At 32.3% G+C, this 18949-nt stretch overlaps 3 protein-coding genes across 3 annotated transcripts; all 3 read left to right on the forward strand.

The window, feature by feature from the left end:
- The first annotated feature begins 227 nt into the window (after positions 1 to 227).
- LOC113703140 (uncharacterized) lies at positions 228 to 4047 on the forward strand. The gene is made up of 6 exons (XM_027224406.2): positions 228 to 521; positions 2350 to 2494; positions 2703 to 2872; positions 2975 to 3254; positions 3421 to 3578; positions 3711 to 4047. The coding sequence occupies exons 1-6, from the start codon at positions 437 to 439 to the stop codon at positions 3872 to 3874; spliced, it is 1002 nt and encodes a 333-aa protein (XP_027080207.1). The 5' UTR covers positions 228 to 436; the 3' UTR covers positions 3875 to 4047.
- A 4776-nt stretch (positions 4048 to 8823) lies between these two features.
- Positions 8824 to 13164, forward strand: LOC113704455 (uncharacterized). The gene is made up of 6 exons (XM_027226356.1): positions 8824 to 8875; positions 11682 to 11826; positions 12016 to 12185; positions 12295 to 12574; positions 12737 to 12894; positions 13001 to 13164. The coding sequence occupies exons 1-6, from the start codon at positions 8824 to 8826 to the stop codon at positions 13162 to 13164; spliced, it is 969 nt and encodes a 322-aa protein (XP_027082157.1).
- Positions 13165 to 15040: 1876 nt separating this feature from the next.
- LOC113704456 (uncharacterized) lies at positions 15041 to 18706 on the forward strand. Its single transcript, XM_072061893.1, has 6 exons — positions 15041 to 15215; positions 16742 to 16886; positions 17299 to 17468; positions 17582 to 17852; positions 17959 to 18116; positions 18226 to 18706. The coding sequence occupies exons 1-6, from the start codon at positions 15158 to 15160 to the stop codon at positions 18381 to 18383; spliced, it is 960 nt and encodes a 319-aa protein (XP_071917994.1). The 5' UTR covers positions 15041 to 15157; the 3' UTR covers positions 18384 to 18706.
- The last annotated feature ends 243 nt before the right edge of the window (positions 18707 to 18949 follow it).

Here is an 18949-nt window from a genome sequence, read left to right on the forward strand (position 1 = left end):
GCTGGTGAACAAGAAAATGGGGCTTTTTCCATCACAAAATCCACCATAAATACATAACCAACAATATTGCAAAGTTATATCATATATGGTGCGTGTATACGATTCGTTGAAGATATCAAACATAAAAAAAAAGAAAAGAAAAGAAAAGAAAACAATCATGTGAAAATAACCAGTAAATACTGTGATTCTATCCTCTTAAAGAGACAAGTCCCACCAACCAAAGGATCCGTATCATTCGATTGGTAGGTGCAGGTTCATTTCAACTTGGAATAAATTAGTCATATATATATATATGAGTTGAATTTGGGATCTTACTTAGAAATTGTCGGCATGGACTTCAACACGCCATCCCTGGGTGCATTTTAAGAAGAGGAGAGGTCTATCCATTCACAGAGAAAAGAAGAAGAGTTTATCTGATTATACATCTTCACCAAGAATGGAAAAGTTTCAAAAGCAACTGAGCATTACAATGGGGGAGGAGAAGTCGTGCAATAGTATAGGATCAGCGGTTCACGAGTCTGGTACGTGGTTGGTTTTTGTGCTTTTCTTTGTAAAGTTTTTGCATAATTTTTTGTCTGTTTCATAAACTATGTTCAATATTCTCTTTGCTCTTTCAAATGTTTAGTTCAACTTTATGAAGTTACTGAAGTTGCAGCACATTTTTTGATGCTAAAAATCCTTATATGTATAAGACACCCTAGCTGAAAAAGGTTAAATTGTTGGTTGAAATAAGTAGACTCCTATCTTTTGATCTCTATTCTTTCTTAAAAATGATCATTCATGTCAGTTTTAGAAGATGCTAATTAAAAGTAAAAATACAAAAGCCTCATCAAGTTGCATGCTCGTATGAGTTCAAACTAGATTGGATAACTTGACTGAATCTTAATAATCACCCTTCCTTGATCTGAGCTCGCCAAATTTTGAATCCAATTTGAGTTCTTGGCACAAATTGAGCTTGAACTATTCTTTAAGGTCTCAGATTATTAAAAGTGTCATCTTACAGGTGAAATGAATATATGAAGTTGCATTGTTGGGCTTCTTATCTTGTCTAGAGTCGATAGTGCACAACCAGGCAGGTTCTCCATTTGATCAAGAAATTAGGGGGAAATTTACATGAAACCACCAACACAGAAAATAACAAAAACAATCAAACAAGGGATGACAAAAAAAAAAGACTTTGACTTTGAATTAGTTGCCTAGGCCACCAGGCTCATAGAGATGGGATTTGAAACTCCCTCCCCTTTTCCTGTCTCTCTCTCCTGTATAACCCTTGTACCAAAAGAATAGAATAACAAAAGAAAAATAAAAAAAGACTTTGACTTGATATCCATATTTTCGCCAAAAAAAAAGCAATATTCTGCTATATGTAACAGGATAGCTGTATGATTTTCTGATAATAAATTATGATCGAGTATATGCCCAAACTTAATATGGAAATAATCCACTATATTCATGCCACAAGAGGAATTGTATTCCTAGTCCACTCTTTAAAACGAGTCTCATATTTGGCTTCCTGTGATTTCTCGTATGATCTAAGAGACTAATCGAAGAAGGAAATACAGAGTCATGTTGAGAGTTGATGTTGACAGCCTACTACTTCAATGTTATAAGAACTTATTCTATGTATGCATGTGCTTCCCCTGGTTTTTGTCTTCGATTTGTGGGCAACCTCATGGTTCGATCAGTACTAAATGCAGGAACAAAAACCTTTTATGTTCATTAGCCTGTTTCTAGTGGTATTTTTATAGAACTTGAACGGTAGATATGCATATTATTAAAAGAGTAAATTTTATATATACTAATAGTATATATATTATTACCATTGGATTCATGACGTATGTATAGAAATTGAGTTTTAAATTCAAATTTTGTATATAATTTTCATTTATCCAAAACTGACAGCGTATACATTGTCAATATAAAAAAGATTAATCCTTATTAAAATATTTAATATAGTGTTTTAAGAGTGTTTTTAATGTGTTTTTGGTGATAATTTAAAACATGATAGTGAAATTCTTTCTCCACTCCTTTGCCACCCTCCGCTGCAACCTCTCCCTCCCTCCCTGCCCTCCTTCTCCTCACCCGCCACCTCTTTCCCCTTCACTGCGTCTGATCTTCTTCCCCCCTCCTTAACCTGCCACCCTCTCCCTCTCCATCCCCTTATTTTACTTCTCCATCTTCCCCTTCTTCTCTCCAAGCCCACCCGTGTCCCCTAATTTTTACCAAGATTGCTTGAATTTAAGACGAAAATAAAGTGAAGTAAGAAGTAATTCCAGTAAAGCTTCTTGAATCTGCACCATTTTTTCCTTTCCACAAAAATTAACAAGGTTAAGTTGAACAATTTTTTAGATGTTGTGCAAGCAGTGGTCAGAAAGACACCTCCAGCTGACTACACATTGAAGATTGACTCATTCGCTTTTCTTCTTGAAATGCTCGAGAAAACAAAAGCAAAGAGTTATAGTTCAAGGATTTTTGAAGCTTCTGGTTATGACTGGTAGAGTCGATTAACTAATCCTTTTCTCAAAGTTACTATTCCCATTTCATTTATACATCACATAATTATTTGAACTGCAATCATACGACATACTAATTTTTTATTTCTTAATTTATTTTCCGAATTTCTTGAAGGCAATCATCTCTATGTATATGTATATGGACTATTCATTTCATGTATGCTAAAAATTAAATCCATTCTATTCAAGGAAATTACATCTTTACCCACGAGGCGATGAAAAGAGAAATGGAGAGGGATACATATCTTTTTACGTTGGTATCCAAGGCAATGCTACCCTTCCTCTTGGCTGGCAGATCAATGCAAACATCAAGTTCTTTGTGTATGATCAGATTCGAGACGAGTACTTGGTATTTCAAGGTATTTTTCTTAAATTTTCTAAATTATAATGTTCTTTCACTTCCCTTATTAATTTTTTTTTTTGGTTGTGTAACATTTTGCAAACAATGTTTTAACGTATAGATGCTAGCGAAGAAGCAATAAGATTCCATGAAATGAAGAAAGAATGGGGCACTGCCCAATTGCTGGATCTCAAAATTTTTCATGATGCCACAAACGGTTTCCTTCTTCATGACAAATGTGCATTTGGGGTGGAGATTTTGGCCAAAAGATACTCCGGCAGAGGAGAGTGCTTGTCTCTGCCTGTGAACATATTCAGTACTTACACTTGGAAAGTGGTCAAATACTCAAAGACTGGAAATGTTATATACTCTGATGTTTTTGTTATGGGAAATTTAAAATGGTATGTGTATGCTTAATTTTATTTCTTTTTATTATACTGGTTAATAATCTGTTCATTTGTCACATATTCACAATTTCAAAATCAGCTTTTTTTTTTCAATTCTGATGGTTTCAATAATTCCTTCTTTTGTTTTTTGTGCTTCCTTTTTCTTTTCATCAAATTTCAGGAAGATAATGCTTTATCCGAATGGAGGCCAGAATCAAGAAGGGAAAAACATTTCCCTCTTTCTAGCGTCAGCTATTGAAGACACTAATTTCAGAATATTCGCAGAATACAAATTGTGCATAAAGAACCAGAAAAATGACAAAGATTTGGAGCGTACAAGTAAACTTATTTATGGTTTTTATTAAATTGATATATGAATTTTATTGAGTCTAGATATTAAATTTACTATAAACTTGTGTTTCATTTGGACATTTATTTTTATTTTTATTTATTTAATTTTTGTTTTTGCAGCTAATCATTTGTTCACTCATACAAAAAAGGATTGGGGTTGGTCTGCGTTTCACCCCCTGATTGACATTAAAGATCCTTTCAAGGGCTACCTATTGAAAGATACTCTAATTGTCAAAGTTGAAATCACCCGTATCTCAACTGCGAAAGATTTCTCCTCAAAATGAAAGGGCTGATCAAACCACGTCTCCTGCATAGTTGTATGTTTTTTCTTAATGGTTTGTCATTATGCACTCAATCACAAGTCAATGCTGAAATGTTCTTCTCAACATGGAATGTGTACATTGTCTTCCATGATTATCCAACTTTGTTGTTTTATTCCATGTTAGTATTTTCCAGAGATGTTTTCTTGTTTCTGTTTTTTTCTTTTTTTACTTGTTTCTGTTTCGATTATCAAATCTTTGTAATTTCCATATTTCAATTTTTCCAAAGAATGGGTGCCGAGAACAATGTAAAGAGATAAGTATTTGTTCCCCTTTGATTTTGGAGCCATAATAACTACTCTTGTTGAAAGATGTTAACTAGACAAATTAATTTATGGGTTATTATCACTTTTTCCCCTTAACGTTTGGTGCTACTATTAAATTTCTTCATTAGCGTTACTTTTTGGTCACTTTTCCCCACTACTAAACTAACTTAGTAAGTTAAAAAAACTTTAGAAGAAAGTTCCATCCTCTTATTATAATAAAAAATTTAAAGTGACCCTTCTCTTTTTTAGTAGGGATAATTGCAGAAACCTCCCCTGAGGTTTCTGACACTTGCACTGACCTCCCCTCTAGATTTAGAAATGGCATTCAACACCCCTGAACAGGAACAATTCATTGCAGAAACCTCCCCTGAGGCTTGATGTCCCATTAAAAAATTATTTGTAGAAGTGAGATAAGAAATTTATTCCAATTTTGCCCTGATCTTGCTTGACAATTAGTATTAACAAGGGAGGGGCATAGGCATTAAGGATCAAACAAGTTCAGGGGGTATAAATGCAACATATTTTTCATTTCAATATCTAGCTTGGTTTGATGAGTGTTTCGGAATTAAATGCAACTAAATTTCAAAATTACCCCTAATATAACAATTCTTATAAAACAAAAGAATTACACATACGACAAATTAACATCTCCATAATTGTAACTACAATAGTTATTAACTTTTTTGATAAAATATAAGAAAATCATAAACCATAACAAAAATTAATACTAGAAAATAAATATAGTGGCCGTATTAATAAGGAGTAAATTCCCAAAAAGAGAGAGTTTTTAAACTAACTTTCTAAAGAGTGGCATTTTTGAGTCTCTTCCCAAAGGGTGAAAAACGCATCGAAGGAAATGATTTCTTCCAAATAAAAATGCAACTTTCAAATACGTTATTTTAATTTTCATAAATTTGTTTAAATATAAAAAATTGGTTAAATAACGCATAACATACCAGCTCTTTATGGGAAACTGGCAGGTTTTGTAGTATGTTTTATATCAGCTCTTTATGGAAAACATACCAGCTCTTTATGGAAAAAATTGGTTAAATAGCGTCCAAAGTAAAACTAGTATGTTTTGTATTTAACATAAATTAAATATGTGAAAGTTAAAAAAAAAATATTGCCCATAACATACCAGCTCTTTATGGGAAACTGGCAGGTTTTATATTTAATGCGCTATTTAACCAATTTCATTGGCCTGTGGAGCTAATTAACCAATTAGCGCATTAACTAATTAGATAAACAGAAATTAGTTAATTAATTAATTAATTAATTAGATAATTAGTTAGTTAACTAGTTAAGCAGTTAATTAGTTTAACATGCAAATAGTTTGTTAGTTTCGGACAAACAACAGCTTTAGTAAATTAGTTAATTAATTAATTAGATAAACATAAATTAGTTAATTAGATAATTAATTAATTAGTTAATTAGTTAATTAGTTAATTAATTAATTAGTTAATAGTTAATTAGTTTAACTATGCAGAAATAGTTTGATTAGTTAATTAGTTAATTACGTAATTACATAAATAGAAATTAGTTAATTAGTTAATTAGATAATTAGTTAGTTAATTAGTTAAGCAGTTTATTAGTTTATTAGTTTAACATGCAAATAGTTTGTTAGTTTCGGATAGACAACAGCTTTAGTTAATTTGATAAACAGAAATTAGTTAATTAGTTAATTAGATAATTAGTTGATAGTTAATAGTTAATTAGTTAATTAGTTTAACTATGCAGAAATAGTTTGATTAGTTAATTAGATAATTAGTTAATTAGTTAATTAGATAAATAGAAATTAGTTAATTAGTTAATTAATTTAACTATGCAGAAATAGTTTGATTAGTTTAATTTGTTTAACAAATTAAACGTTGGTTTTGATGAAAGTACTCAAACCTTTCATCTGGTAAAGTCAAATACAATGGGGGTACTCTAGTAAATTCACACACTTTTACCTTTTAAATTGGTTCCAACTTTTTCTAGGGGAGGTTAATGCTGTTTCAAAATTGATAGGGGAGGTCAGTGCAAATGTCAGAAATCTCAGGGGAGGTTTCTGCAATTTTCCCTTTTTAGTATCTAGGAAAAAGTCAAAACATTAATCATTTTTTCTTGTCAATCTTATTAATATTAAAAAATATATAGAAAAGGAGAGAAGGGGGCAAAGACAGCTCAATTCTTTTTTAAAAAAATACAAATAAGAAAGAATTCAATATTGTTACCATTTTAAAACTACTTTACCTTGCTTTTTACCACCCAATTTCAATCTTAATCTAGATAATATTATATTCTTTCTTACAAAATCTAATTTTCTGTCGCCTTCTCTTCTATCTCTTTTTCTTTTCCTAGTATTAATAAGTGTGCAAAAAGAAATTTGAGAAAATCCTTTTATTTTTATATTTTTTGAACTTTTAGAATGAAAAAAAAGGAAGAATAACCGCTCCACCTTTTTTATTTTTAATTCTATATATAAAAAGGGTAAATATATTAAAAATATTTTGAACATACTGGTTAGGTTAACAATGCTCTAAAACGCCTAGAAAATAATGTTAGAGAGTAAAGCAATTGTATCACTATATTTTAATGGGATAAAGTGATAATAACAATGTGGTAATGTTAAAAAATAAGGTATTTTTATCCAAAATTTATTAACATGCTAAGTTGAATTACCTATAGAGGTTAAATGACTAAAATATAACTTTAGGGGGTAAATTAATAGTAGCGATATAATTTATGTGGATAAAGTGATAATAACCCTTAATTTATTTAAGACATTAACACAAGTCTCAATTAATTATATAAGCCCATTTGGATTGTTATTTTAAGAATTTTTGTAAAAAAATATACTTTAGCGGTTTGATGCATGTAAGGTAAAAAATAATTAAAAAATATGTTAATCGAAAACATAAAAATTTTTCTGCAAAAAACTACATCCAAACAAAGCAAGTCAATGCTAATTTTTTTTTTTTTTTTTGTCGACACAGGGGTGTCAGGGTCAATCCTTACGGGGCCCGACTAATCCCCTGCGGCCCGGGCCTTGGCGCCCCAACCCGACCCAAGCACGATAAGTGCGCGGAGGAATCCAGCAGCGCAGAAACTCAAACCTGGGCCTGGGAATTCAGCAGCAAGTCAACGCTAATTGCTGTAACTTTTTATGGGTCTTCGTGTACTTTCAAATTTCCAAAAGTCAACGCTAATTGCTGTAACTTTGCTTCTGAATTTCTTTTTGCAAGTGTCCTGTTTTCTTTGACTTTTTTCCAATGTATGTTTCTTTTTCCTTTCTAAAACATAGACGTCGGATTCTTTGGTAAAGACACTGAATAAGCTTATCGGAAATCATATTCTGCTCCGTTGGTAAATTTAATTCAAAAAAAAAAAAACATTCTCGATTTTATTAGAGTATCTCGGTGTATCTTCAACCCATCTCAAAGCCTCAAACTACCTCTATTACAGTACAGATATCAGATATGTTGATGTTAAGTAATTCTTTTGTCATTTTTTTTTCTTTTGCCAATAAAGCATTCTCCTACTAAATCATTTTATCTTTATTGTTATCATGTCATTTTTATTACCACTTCGAATCAAGTTCCTGAACATGTAACTTGGTCCCAAGACAATATTTCTGTAGGGGAAACATAACATAGAACCTACACTCATGTTTCTAACCATCATTTTCAAAGTACTCGTTTAGATCTAATCCCGTGTGCCCCTTCAATCAAAACTTGTGTTAGGCCTCCTTAGCCTTGGAGATAAGAGTGTGTATTTTTTTTTAGGTGATTAAAAGTTTGTGTGATTTCGATTCCAATCATTATCATCAACGCATCATTACATTGGAGGCAAAATTTGAACACATAATTTTTGTTGAGCAAATGATCTAACCTTACTAATTGATTCAATTTATATTCACGATATGAGTTTGTATGTATGTTGTGCATAAGTGCCTTCCAACCTTTTTCTAACGATCGACATCAAATCTTATAGTGCATGAATACTCACAAGCATATGCATAGTTAAATTAGACAAGGGATCTTTACTTAATTGGCGAAAGGAAAAAAAAAAAAACATACGGCTTCTTCCGTCACAAAAACCACCATAAATAGATAACGGATAATATTACAAAAAATGATACATTTACGATGTACAACTAATTCACTAAAGATATCAAATGTCAAAACAATAATTAATCATGTAAAAGTACCCAAAAAAAAATCTAGTGAGTCAACTTTAATGTCCTACATTTGAATGCAAAATATTTCGGTACACAAAAGATTAGAGTTGTCCAATAATTTATTCTTAAGATTCAATTGAAGACTATTGAACTCATTTTATATATCCATCCAACCTAAGGATCCGTATCATTCCATCGGTAGGTGCAGATACATTTCAACTTGGAATAAATCACGCATATATATATATATATATATATATATATATATATATATATATATATATATATATATTATATGAGTTGAATTTGGGATCTTACTTAGAAATTGGCGGCATGGACCTCAACACGCCATCCTTGAGTGCATTTTAGAAGAGAAGAGGTCTATCCATTCACAAAGAGAAGAAGAAGAAGAGTTGAGCTCATTATACATGGAAAACTTTCAAAAGCCAAGAATGGAAAGCTCTCAAAAGCCACTCAGCATTACAATGGGGCAGGAGAAGTCGTGCAAAACTATAGGTTCACCGGTTGACAACTCCGGTATGTGGTTTTCATTGTTAAGTTTTTGCATCAATTACTATGTTCTTCATAAACTATAAGTTCAATCTTCTATTTTCTCTTTCACATTGTTTTTTCCTATTCTCTTTCACACGTTTAAAGACTTTATGATGTTATTGAATTTGCAACACATTTGTTGATGCTAAATACCCTAGCTTGAAGAAGCTGATTACTTGTTGAAATGAATGGACCCCTACCATATGATCTATACCCTTTCTTGAGTATCAACTGATGTGGGATTTTGGCCCTTCTCTTTATATCACAAACGTTGAGATTTTGTTGAAATATACTTTACAGAGAGTTTAATCATCAAATGATCTAGTTTAAAGTGTGTGAATTCAAAGTTGTAGATTTTAAGTGTTCATTTGATGATACTATATTATGTGCTGGTCTTTGTATCCATGATATTGAACATAGACAGACCACTAGATGACATGTTTGAGAACTTACCATTTTTAAAGCTTATTACTGCTCTTAGCCTTTAGTGGTTTTGTTGCTTCCAATTCGTCCCACATTTTTATGAAGTAGACGCAGATAGATACGGCCATCTACAAGCTGCATATTCCTATGAGTTCAAACTAGGTACAATAATTTAATTGAATCTTAATAATTACTCAAACTTGATTTGAGCTCGTCAAATTTTTTATGCAATTTGAGTCTGTAGTACAAATCCAGCTTGAGCTATTCTTTTGTGGTCTCAACTTATTTTAAGTGTAATCTTAATGATGAACCAATTGAAATAAAAACAAGGAGTTGCATTATTGGGTTTCTTATCTCTTGTCTAGAGTCAAATAGTGCACAAGCCAGATAGGTAATCCACTTGGTCAACAAGTTAGGGGGAAAAACTCACATGAAACCACCTATTTTTTTGGAAAAAAAAAGAGGAAAAATGACATGTTTCATCCCTCACATTTTACAAAAATATTCTTTTCATCCCTCACTTTTAAAATGAAGCAAATTCATCCCTAACATTTAAAAATTAAAGCTATTACATCCCTGAACCTAATTTTCAATCTGAATCAAACCATTCAATAACCCAGTAATAAATTTCGAAAATAGAATTTATAGATCATTCGGTCAACTTCATCATATTTACATGACATTTATTAAACCAAAAAATAAAAATTATAACATAAAAGACCATTCTTTGTCTTGGAATAGTAGAGTTTTTTTTTTTGGTAAATCTTTTTATGCACCGTTAGTATATCCACTTGCAAATTTAGATGTGTATCATAAATATAAAATTTGGTGTTTAAATTAAAATTAAAATGATATGGCGGTACATAAAACCGTCAGTGTATACAATGATAATGTAGAAAAGATAAATCTTTCTTTTTTATGTTATAATTTTTTATTTTTTCTTTTAAGGTTCATTAAATTTCACATAAATATCAAGTTGAGTTAACCAAGTGATCTACCAATTACACCCCCAAAATTTGTAATCAGGTTGATTGATGGTTTGATTCAGATTGAAATTTGGGTTCAGGGATGTAATAATTTCAGTTTTTAAATGTCAAGGACGAAATTGCTTCATTTTAAAAATGAGGGACGAAAAGAATATTTTTGTGAAATGTGAAGGATGAAACCGATCATTTTCCAAAAAAAAAACCCAATAAACTAAACAGCGGAAGAAACCAAAAAAAAAAAAAAAAAAAACTTTGACTTTGGATTGGATGTCTAGGCCACCAGGCTCATAAAGATGGGATCCCTCCCCTATCTTACCATCTCTTCTAATACAACCCTTGTACCCAAAAAAAAAAAAAAAAAACAGAAAAGGAATACCAAAAGATAAATACAAAAAATTGACTTGATATCCATATTTTCACCTTACAAGTGATGGATTCTAATTTGGCAAGTAGCCACTATATTCTTTTTTTTTTTTTTTGTCGGCAACGATACATTTGTATAACCCAAGAGAAATTGTATTGCAATTCCACTCTTTAAAGCCAGTCTTTTTATTGATTTCTCGTGATTTCTCATATGATCTAAGAGACTAACTGAAGAAGGAAATAAAAGGCCGTGTTGATAGTTGATTTAAGATCTTTTTTTTTTTCCTTTTTTTTTATACTACTTCAATGGTATATTGAACTTATTCTATGTATAAATGTTCTTCCCCTGGTTAATTTTTCTCTCCCATTTTTGGGCAACCTCATGGTTCAAGTAGTACTAGATGAAGGACATATCGTAGCCATGCCCTACCATGATGTGGATTTGGTATTAGTCAATTGTAGTTTAAACATGTTACCATTGACTTTTATGGCATTCTAACCTTTTTTTAAGTTATCAATTAGAAAATCAAAGCCGAAACCTTTTATGGAAATGTATGGCTAAAAATCTTTTATGTTTATCAATCTGTTTGGATGGATAATTTTATAAAAACTTGGACTATAGATCTGTATATTATTAAAATATTTGATTTAATGTTTTAATTAAGAGCGTTTGTAACTGTTTTTAATGTTGTTTTTTGAAAATAATGATAAAATTCCTCCTCTACCCCTCCAACACGCTCCACCCTCTGCCTCCCCCTCCTACCGCCCGCCCCTTTACTTCTCCCCTCCTCCCGCGCACCTGCCACCTTCTTCCCCCTCCTCCTTCTGCTCTTGTCTGCACACCCTCTCCCTCCTCCCCTCCCTTATTTTTGACCCTTCTGGACCAAGATTGCATGAATATAAGACAAAAATAGAGTGAAGTATGAAGAAATTCTAGTGAAAATTCTTGAATTTTTTGCACCAGTTTTTCCTATACACGAAAACTAACAACTAACAAGGCTAACTTGAACAATTTTCAGATGTTGTGCAAGCGGTGGTCAGAAAGACACCTCCAGCTGACTACACATTAATGATCGACTCATTCTCTTTTCTTCTTGAAATGCTCGATAAAACAAATGCAGAGAGTTATAGTTCAAAGATTTTTGAAGCTTCTGGTTACAACTGGTAGAGTTGATTCACTAATCCTCTTTTCAAGACTACTCTTCCCGTTTCATAAGCATATTATCATACAACATTATAATTTTTAATTTCTTAATTTATTTTCCCAATTTCATGAAGATCTAATCATATCTATGTATATGTATATGGACTTCCATTTTCATATATGCTGAAAATTATTCTATTCTATTCTAGGAAATTGCATCTTTACCCACGGGGTGACGTGAATAGAAATGGATTAGGATTCATCTCCTTTTACACGAGTATCCATAACAGTAGTGCCCTTCCTCTGCGCTGGCAGATCAATGCAAACATCGAGTTATTTGTGTATGATCAGATTCGAGGCGAGTACTTAGTTTTCCAAGGTATTTTCCTTAAAGCTTCTGAATTATGTTCTTCTCTATTCTGTTATTATTATTATTCACTTTTTCTTTGGGTAATGTACCATTTTCAAATAATGTGTTTTTCGTGTAGATGTTAGCGGAGAAGCAATACGATTGGATGAAATGAAGAAAGAATGGGGCACTGCCCAATTGCTGGATCTCAAAATTTTTCACGATCCCACAAACGGGTTCCTTCTTGATGACAAATGTGCATTTGGGGTGGAGATTTTGGCCAAAAGATATTCAGGCAGAGGAGAGTATTTGCCTCTGCCTGTGAACATATTCAGTACTTACACTTGGAAAGTGGTCAAATACTCGCAGAGTGAAAAACTTATATATTCTGATGTTTTCGTTATGGGAAATCTAAATTGGTATGTGCATAATTTTATGTCTGTTTATTACTATAATGGTTAAAAATCTGTTCATTTATCACATTTTTACTACTTCAACATCATCGATCCTTTTCAATGCTCATGGTTTCAATAATATCTTCTTCTTTTTGTGTTTGCTTTTGTTTTCCAATAAAATTCCAGGAAGCTGGTTCTTTTTCCGAATGGATACCAGATCCAAGAAGGGAAAAGCATTTCCCTCTCTCTAATGTCAGCTCATGAAGACACTAATTTTAGAATATATGCAGAATACAAATTACGCATAAAGAACCAGATGAATGGCAAAGATTTGGAACGTACAGGTAAACCTATTTATGGTTTTTTTTTTATTGTATTAACATAAGAATTTTATCGGGTCTAGAATTTTTCTTTGATTTAGACTACTTTTTTTTTTTTCCTTTTTTGCAGCTAATCATTTGTTCTCTTATTGCGATTTTGATCGGGGTTGGCCAGCCTTTCACTCTTTGGATGACATTAAAGATTCTTCTAAAGGCTACCTAGTGAAAGATACTCTAATTGTTGAAGCTGAAGTCACTCGTATCTCGACTGTGAATGATTTGTCCTCAAAATGAAAGGGCTGATCAAATAGAGGCATGGATCCACATCTCTTGTTTTAATAAAATCGAAGTGAAATTTGAAATGCGAGCCCGTTAAGTTGTTAAATTATTAAGTATTAAAATCCTAACATTTGAAAGTATTTTGCATTAATTAAGTGATAAGTTGTTCACTTATCACTCATTATTTTGAATAAATTTTGTCTAAATTATTCAGAATCACCTAATTAATTAAAACCTTCTATTATTTGTTATCATATAAGTCAGAACATATTAAAGTTTGAATCTATTAAATTTAATTGTTGAATTGGATTATCAAACAGAAGAAGTGAATGTAGATACATTTTCTCCTTCGGCATGACAAAGTAATGATTTATTAAAACAGGAGTGGAACAAGCAAAATTCAAAGATATAACACTTAATTAATTTTTTTTGTCAAAATAACACTTAATTAATCATTGTGGGCAATTCGTCTTTTCACCGATTCCATCCAAGACACTTGGCCAAAGTCACAGAGAAGGGGGCTGTTTGTTATCTGGCCAAACTTCAGAGTTCATTTGGTAGTTTGGTCAAAACTCAGGGGAGATAAATATAATTAATCCATTCTTTTAAACACACCTAAAGGTTTTTTTCTGTTTTGTTTTAAACATCCCACAAAAATATACCAAAAAGGTACACCCAATTCAAGAAATACCGGTTGTTATAAATAAAAATGTAAATCAACTAGGCAAGAGAATCCAGGCCTTGATTGGGGGCGAATTTCTTAGAATATTATCAAATTTGAAAATTTTCAGAAAATTGGGCGTATCCTGGGAGAATTGCTGAATAAGGGGTCGCCGCAATTAAGAGGTGAGGCTACACCAAAAAAACACTTTTAATTTTCATTTATTTTGGTTTTATGTATTTTGGGTTTAAAAAAAAAAACCCTTCACCGCTCATGAAATGAGAGGCGAAGGAATCTTGCTCAAATGAGCGCGAAGCTTTTTTGTCCTTATGTGTCGAAAGCCGAGCTTACTACCTTTTTTTTCGAATGTAATTTTGGAATTGCAGTAGCGAACTCTTACTATCTTTTTGGAATTACTTTCCTACCTTTTTTTCTTTTTTTTTTTCGAAGCATTCTTACTACCTTTTATTATTTCATATGTAATTTTAATAAGTTATTTAATGTTTAATTTCATATGTAATAAGTTATTTATTATTTCATATGTAATTTTTAATAAGTGTCACCGCTCATTTTAGTTTATTTTTGTTGCGAAGCATTCTTCGTACCTTATTATTTCATATGTAATTTTTAATAAGTTATTTAATGTTTAATAAAAGGCAGCGCTACCAAATTTTTTCCTACCATTTTTACGTAACCTCAAAAATACCCCCAAAAATAGCTAATTCAAATGGAGTACTTCATCTATTTTTTTTTATAGTTTTCTAATTTTTTTAAAAAAATTCATTAATTTCTCTAAACATGAGTTTGATACTAAAAACACTTATAGGCTTTATATATCTCTAAACTTGACTCTTTTATAATTTCTCTAAACTTGACCTATAAACAATTTGGACAATTATAAATGTACTTATTAATTATTTCTAATTAAAATTATAATCTTAATTTCTATATTTTGTCAAATAAGTCTCATGAATTTACTTACAAACTTATCAATTTGCATTTAAAATTCAAAAAAACCATCACGAATAAAAGTAGTATATGTGTGTGCGTGTGAAGAAAGAATAAAGGGTTGCGGAGGATATATTAAATGAAACTACCAATGATATCCTCCTAAGTGACAATAAAGCCCACCCACTGAGGATAAAATCGTCATATCAGATCAGGCGCACCACTCCTCCATCGTCTATAAATACCCCTCTTGGGGTCCAAGACGAGTAACCTTCTCTTCTCTTCCCATATCTTCTCCTCTTTTCTCTTTTTTCTATATCCTAGTTCGTTGCTTACTTCTCTTGCATCACTTAGTATCGACCACGACAAGAAAAAACTCTGCAAGTTCCCACCACTTCAATGGCAGAGGAGTCAAAGGACTTGAGCCTAATGGTGCCTGCAGCTGTTGGCAGTTGTGGTATTCCCGTTAATCTTTCCTGTTGTATAGTTTTGTCAGTGATTTTGCTTTGCCAAGCTTTTTGTCGAAGCATAATTTATTTTATGCTCTATGTGGACTGAGTTTTACGTTGAAACTAAAAGCTTTTTGAAACTAAAAGTTTTACGTTGATCAAGAACATTCACCAAAGAAACCATGTTGTCTGCCTAATTAATAATTTTTATTTTTCACTGATTGAATTTATTTATCTTCATAAATTTTATGGAGGAACTAGCTTCAATTATTCAGTAACGATGTATATGGTCTTTGACAGGTTTTTAGACTAACTGTTTTGAGTGAAAACTCCTCGATTGTAGCCATCAGTGTGATGAAGTACTACTCGAGTCCTGAAACTTCTAGTCCTGAAACTTCTAGTCCTATTCTAGTGTATAAAATCAAATCAACAAAAAAGGAGGAATATGGTAGATCTGAAACTAAGGAGAATATCGAAATTTGATGATCTAGTGTCGCAAATTGGTTTAAAACAATCAAGCTTTCAAGTTTAGTATTGGTTTAATTTAGCTTCCAAGGTCATTGAATCAGTACAAAATAACTTTGGGGTTGTAACATTGATCTCCATCAATGCACCACCCATTGATTTTGGTGCTTTTCTTATCATGATTATGGATTATGCCCCTGTTAAGGTTCTAAGTTCATACCTCACCACAATATCATGGGCCATTAAACTAGCTAGTCTGTTTGCTACCTTTTCTTGACCAACAGCGATCCAAACCTTTCTGTAGTCCCCAAAACTCAGTTCAATTAATGGTAGGAACATTGGTCAGGAATAGTGAGGTCCATAGCTCAACTTTTCAATCTGCCCCTTTCCCTTTTCCCTTTCTCCTTTGAAAAGTCAGTAGTCACTTTTGCAAAATATAAAATGTATGAAAGCATCCATACCTTGCGCCTGGTCACTTGTTTTGCAAGTTAAATGCTATGTTAAACTGTGTCCTTTGCAGAAGAACTGCAAAAATTGATTTACAATCTTTTCTAGCTAATTGGTTTTGCCATACATTGGTTCTTCCTTTTCTAGTCTTTCCAGAGCATGAATTCTTTGTTTGAGTGTAAACAATCAATAATCTACTGTAGTTCAAACAAGTTATCCATAATTGCAATACAGTTTAGAAACCTTTATTTTTTTTTTGCTTTTTTGTTTTAGCTTTCCCTCTCTATTGTAGAAGTAATAAAAGATCAGGTTCCAACACTTTTCACCTTTATCACGTCCCAAGCTTCATATGCAACTACTAGTTGACCATGATAAACTCTCATATTTCCATTAAGAAGATTTATTATCAAAACTCATACCATAGGGCGAGCATTTGTCTTAGAAGTTTTCCAGCACCTAAAAGACATCAGAATCAGAAGGATTGCATGAATAGGAGAATAACATATAGTGATACAAGGACTAACATCTGGTGCACCATTTCAAATTAATTATAGCATTTCTTCTTTACTTTGTTGTTGATTCAAATCAATAAGAAGAAGTAACCTTTCATCTAACTTTGCAGATTTAATGAATGCAGTGGTCAGAAAGGCGCCTCCAGCTCACTATATATTAAAGATTGACTCATACTCGTTTCTTCTTGCAATTTTGAAGATTAAAGGAGCAAGTTTTTACAGTACAGATATTTTTGAAGCTAGTGGTTACAAATGGTTTAGTTGATTCATCTTTTCTCTCAGAGATTATGCCTTTATAAATTATCCTATTAAATGCATCACAAGATTAGTTGGACTTGAAATGGAAACCAGCCACAGAATTTCAGAAGGATAATCATTTCAAAGAATATTTCTTATTCTTTTCAAAGTTTTATAACATTAGTCATCTCTAAATAGTGATTAGGATTAAAAATTCTTACATTGTCAGTGCAAAATGTTTTAAACAACTGGCTTTAGATGCATGCCATATTGTAAATGAAAATTTTGAAATTTGAATAAAGAATGTGTCATGCAGCCATACCCCATAGTGTAAAACAATTTTATGCTGATAGTGTGGAAATGATTAAGCGATAGCAATTATATGTACCTTACTTCTTATGCTCAAACAATTACTTATTTTCACTGGAAGGAGGTTATATTTCTACCCTGATGGTGACAAAGAAAGATATGGAGAAGGATGCATATCTCTTTATGTGAGCATTGAGGATACTAGTGCTTTGCAACCTGGCTGGGAGATTGATGCCAATGTCAGATTTTTTGTATATGATCAGATTCGAGACGAGTACTTAATGTTCCAAGGTTGTGGATTTTCTCAACCATTTCCAATTGTTTTAAATTTTCTAGCTTCTGCATAGCTAAACAATGGTTTTAGTAATGATTTCTTTGTAAATTTTCTTGTATGTACTATGTAGACACAAAACGGTTGCATGAAATTAACAAAGAATGCGGCATTGCCCAATTGCTGGATCTCAGCTATTTCAAGAATCCCACAAATGGCTTCCTTTTTCGTGACAAATGTGTGGTCGGAGTGGAAATTTTTGCAAATATATATACTGGTGTGGGAGAGTGCTTGCCGGCGCCTGAGAAATTCTACTACAACCCCTACACTTGGAAGATCAATGACTATTCTAAGCGTGCAAATGTTCTCTATTCTGAAGTTTTTGTCCGAGGAAACCACCACTGGTCTGAACTCTGTTATTGTTTTTTGTCATCACAAGAACTCACTATTGTACTAATGAAAATTGGGATTTAAAATGGTTTAATTCTACGAGTTCATCTGCAATTTCAGGAAGCTAAGACTTTGTCCCAAAGGAGACTTTGGGCAGGAAGCCAAAAGCCTATCCCTCTATCTGGAACTGGTTGAATCAGAACCTGCTACAAGAATTTACGCAGATTACAAGTTTCAGCTAAAAAACCAGGAAAGCGGAGAAGATTTTGAGCTCACAGGTGAACTTCATGATACTTTGTTGTGTTCAAGATAGATGTTACGTTTATTCAGTTTGAATATATACTACAAAATTTCTGTTTGATTAGACGACTCTGCTTCTTCTTGCAGGTCTTGACGTATTTTCTTCTTCAACCCCTAGTTGGGGGTTTTCTGAATTTCTTTCCATAAATGATGTTGAAGACTCTTCCAAAGGATTCCTCGTTGAAGATGTTTTGATTATTCAAGTCGAAATCATCCATATCTCAGCTGTTAAAAAGTTCTCCTAAGACTGCTTAACATACAGATATGAAAGGGGTAAAACATTGACAATCGGACAGTTCAGGAGTACTGAATACCTCTACTTAGAAGGAAACTCTCTCCAATAGTGTTTAGATTCAATATTCTTTGTTGGAGCAGGCTCAAGTTTTTCATGATTTTTCACTATGCATAATTATCTTCAGTGATTGTACTTCCACCTAATTGGTGGCTTTATCCATTTGGGAGCTTTTTTTTTTTCTTTTTTTTGAGTTCCTTTTCATGTCACCTATAACATTAGTTCAACTGCCCCGAAAAATGATTGAGCTATTGTATATTGCCGAATTCCTGACTCCACCATGATCGGATCATTCGTTTTGTGGTTTGTTATATTTGTAATCATATAAATTTCCAGGGAGGAAAAAAGATTCCTACAGCATGATAGTCCTTTCTTCTTGCCTCATTTTATTATCTAAAGCTTCTATCATCACAACTCAATGAGCTATAGGTATCATTGTGTATCTACTTGCTACACACCATCATATGAATGCTCAAACAATTAATTCTTAGGTGATAAAGAAAAAAAAAAAAGAAACAA

This window comes from Coffea arabica, chromosome 8e (genome assembly GCF_036785885.1).
Source record: "Coffea arabica cultivar ET-39 chromosome 8e, Coffea Arabica ET-39 HiFi, whole genome shotgun sequence".
In the NCBI taxonomy this organism is placed as follows: Eukaryota; Viridiplantae; Streptophyta; class Magnoliopsida; order Gentianales; family Rubiaceae; genus Coffea; species Coffea arabica.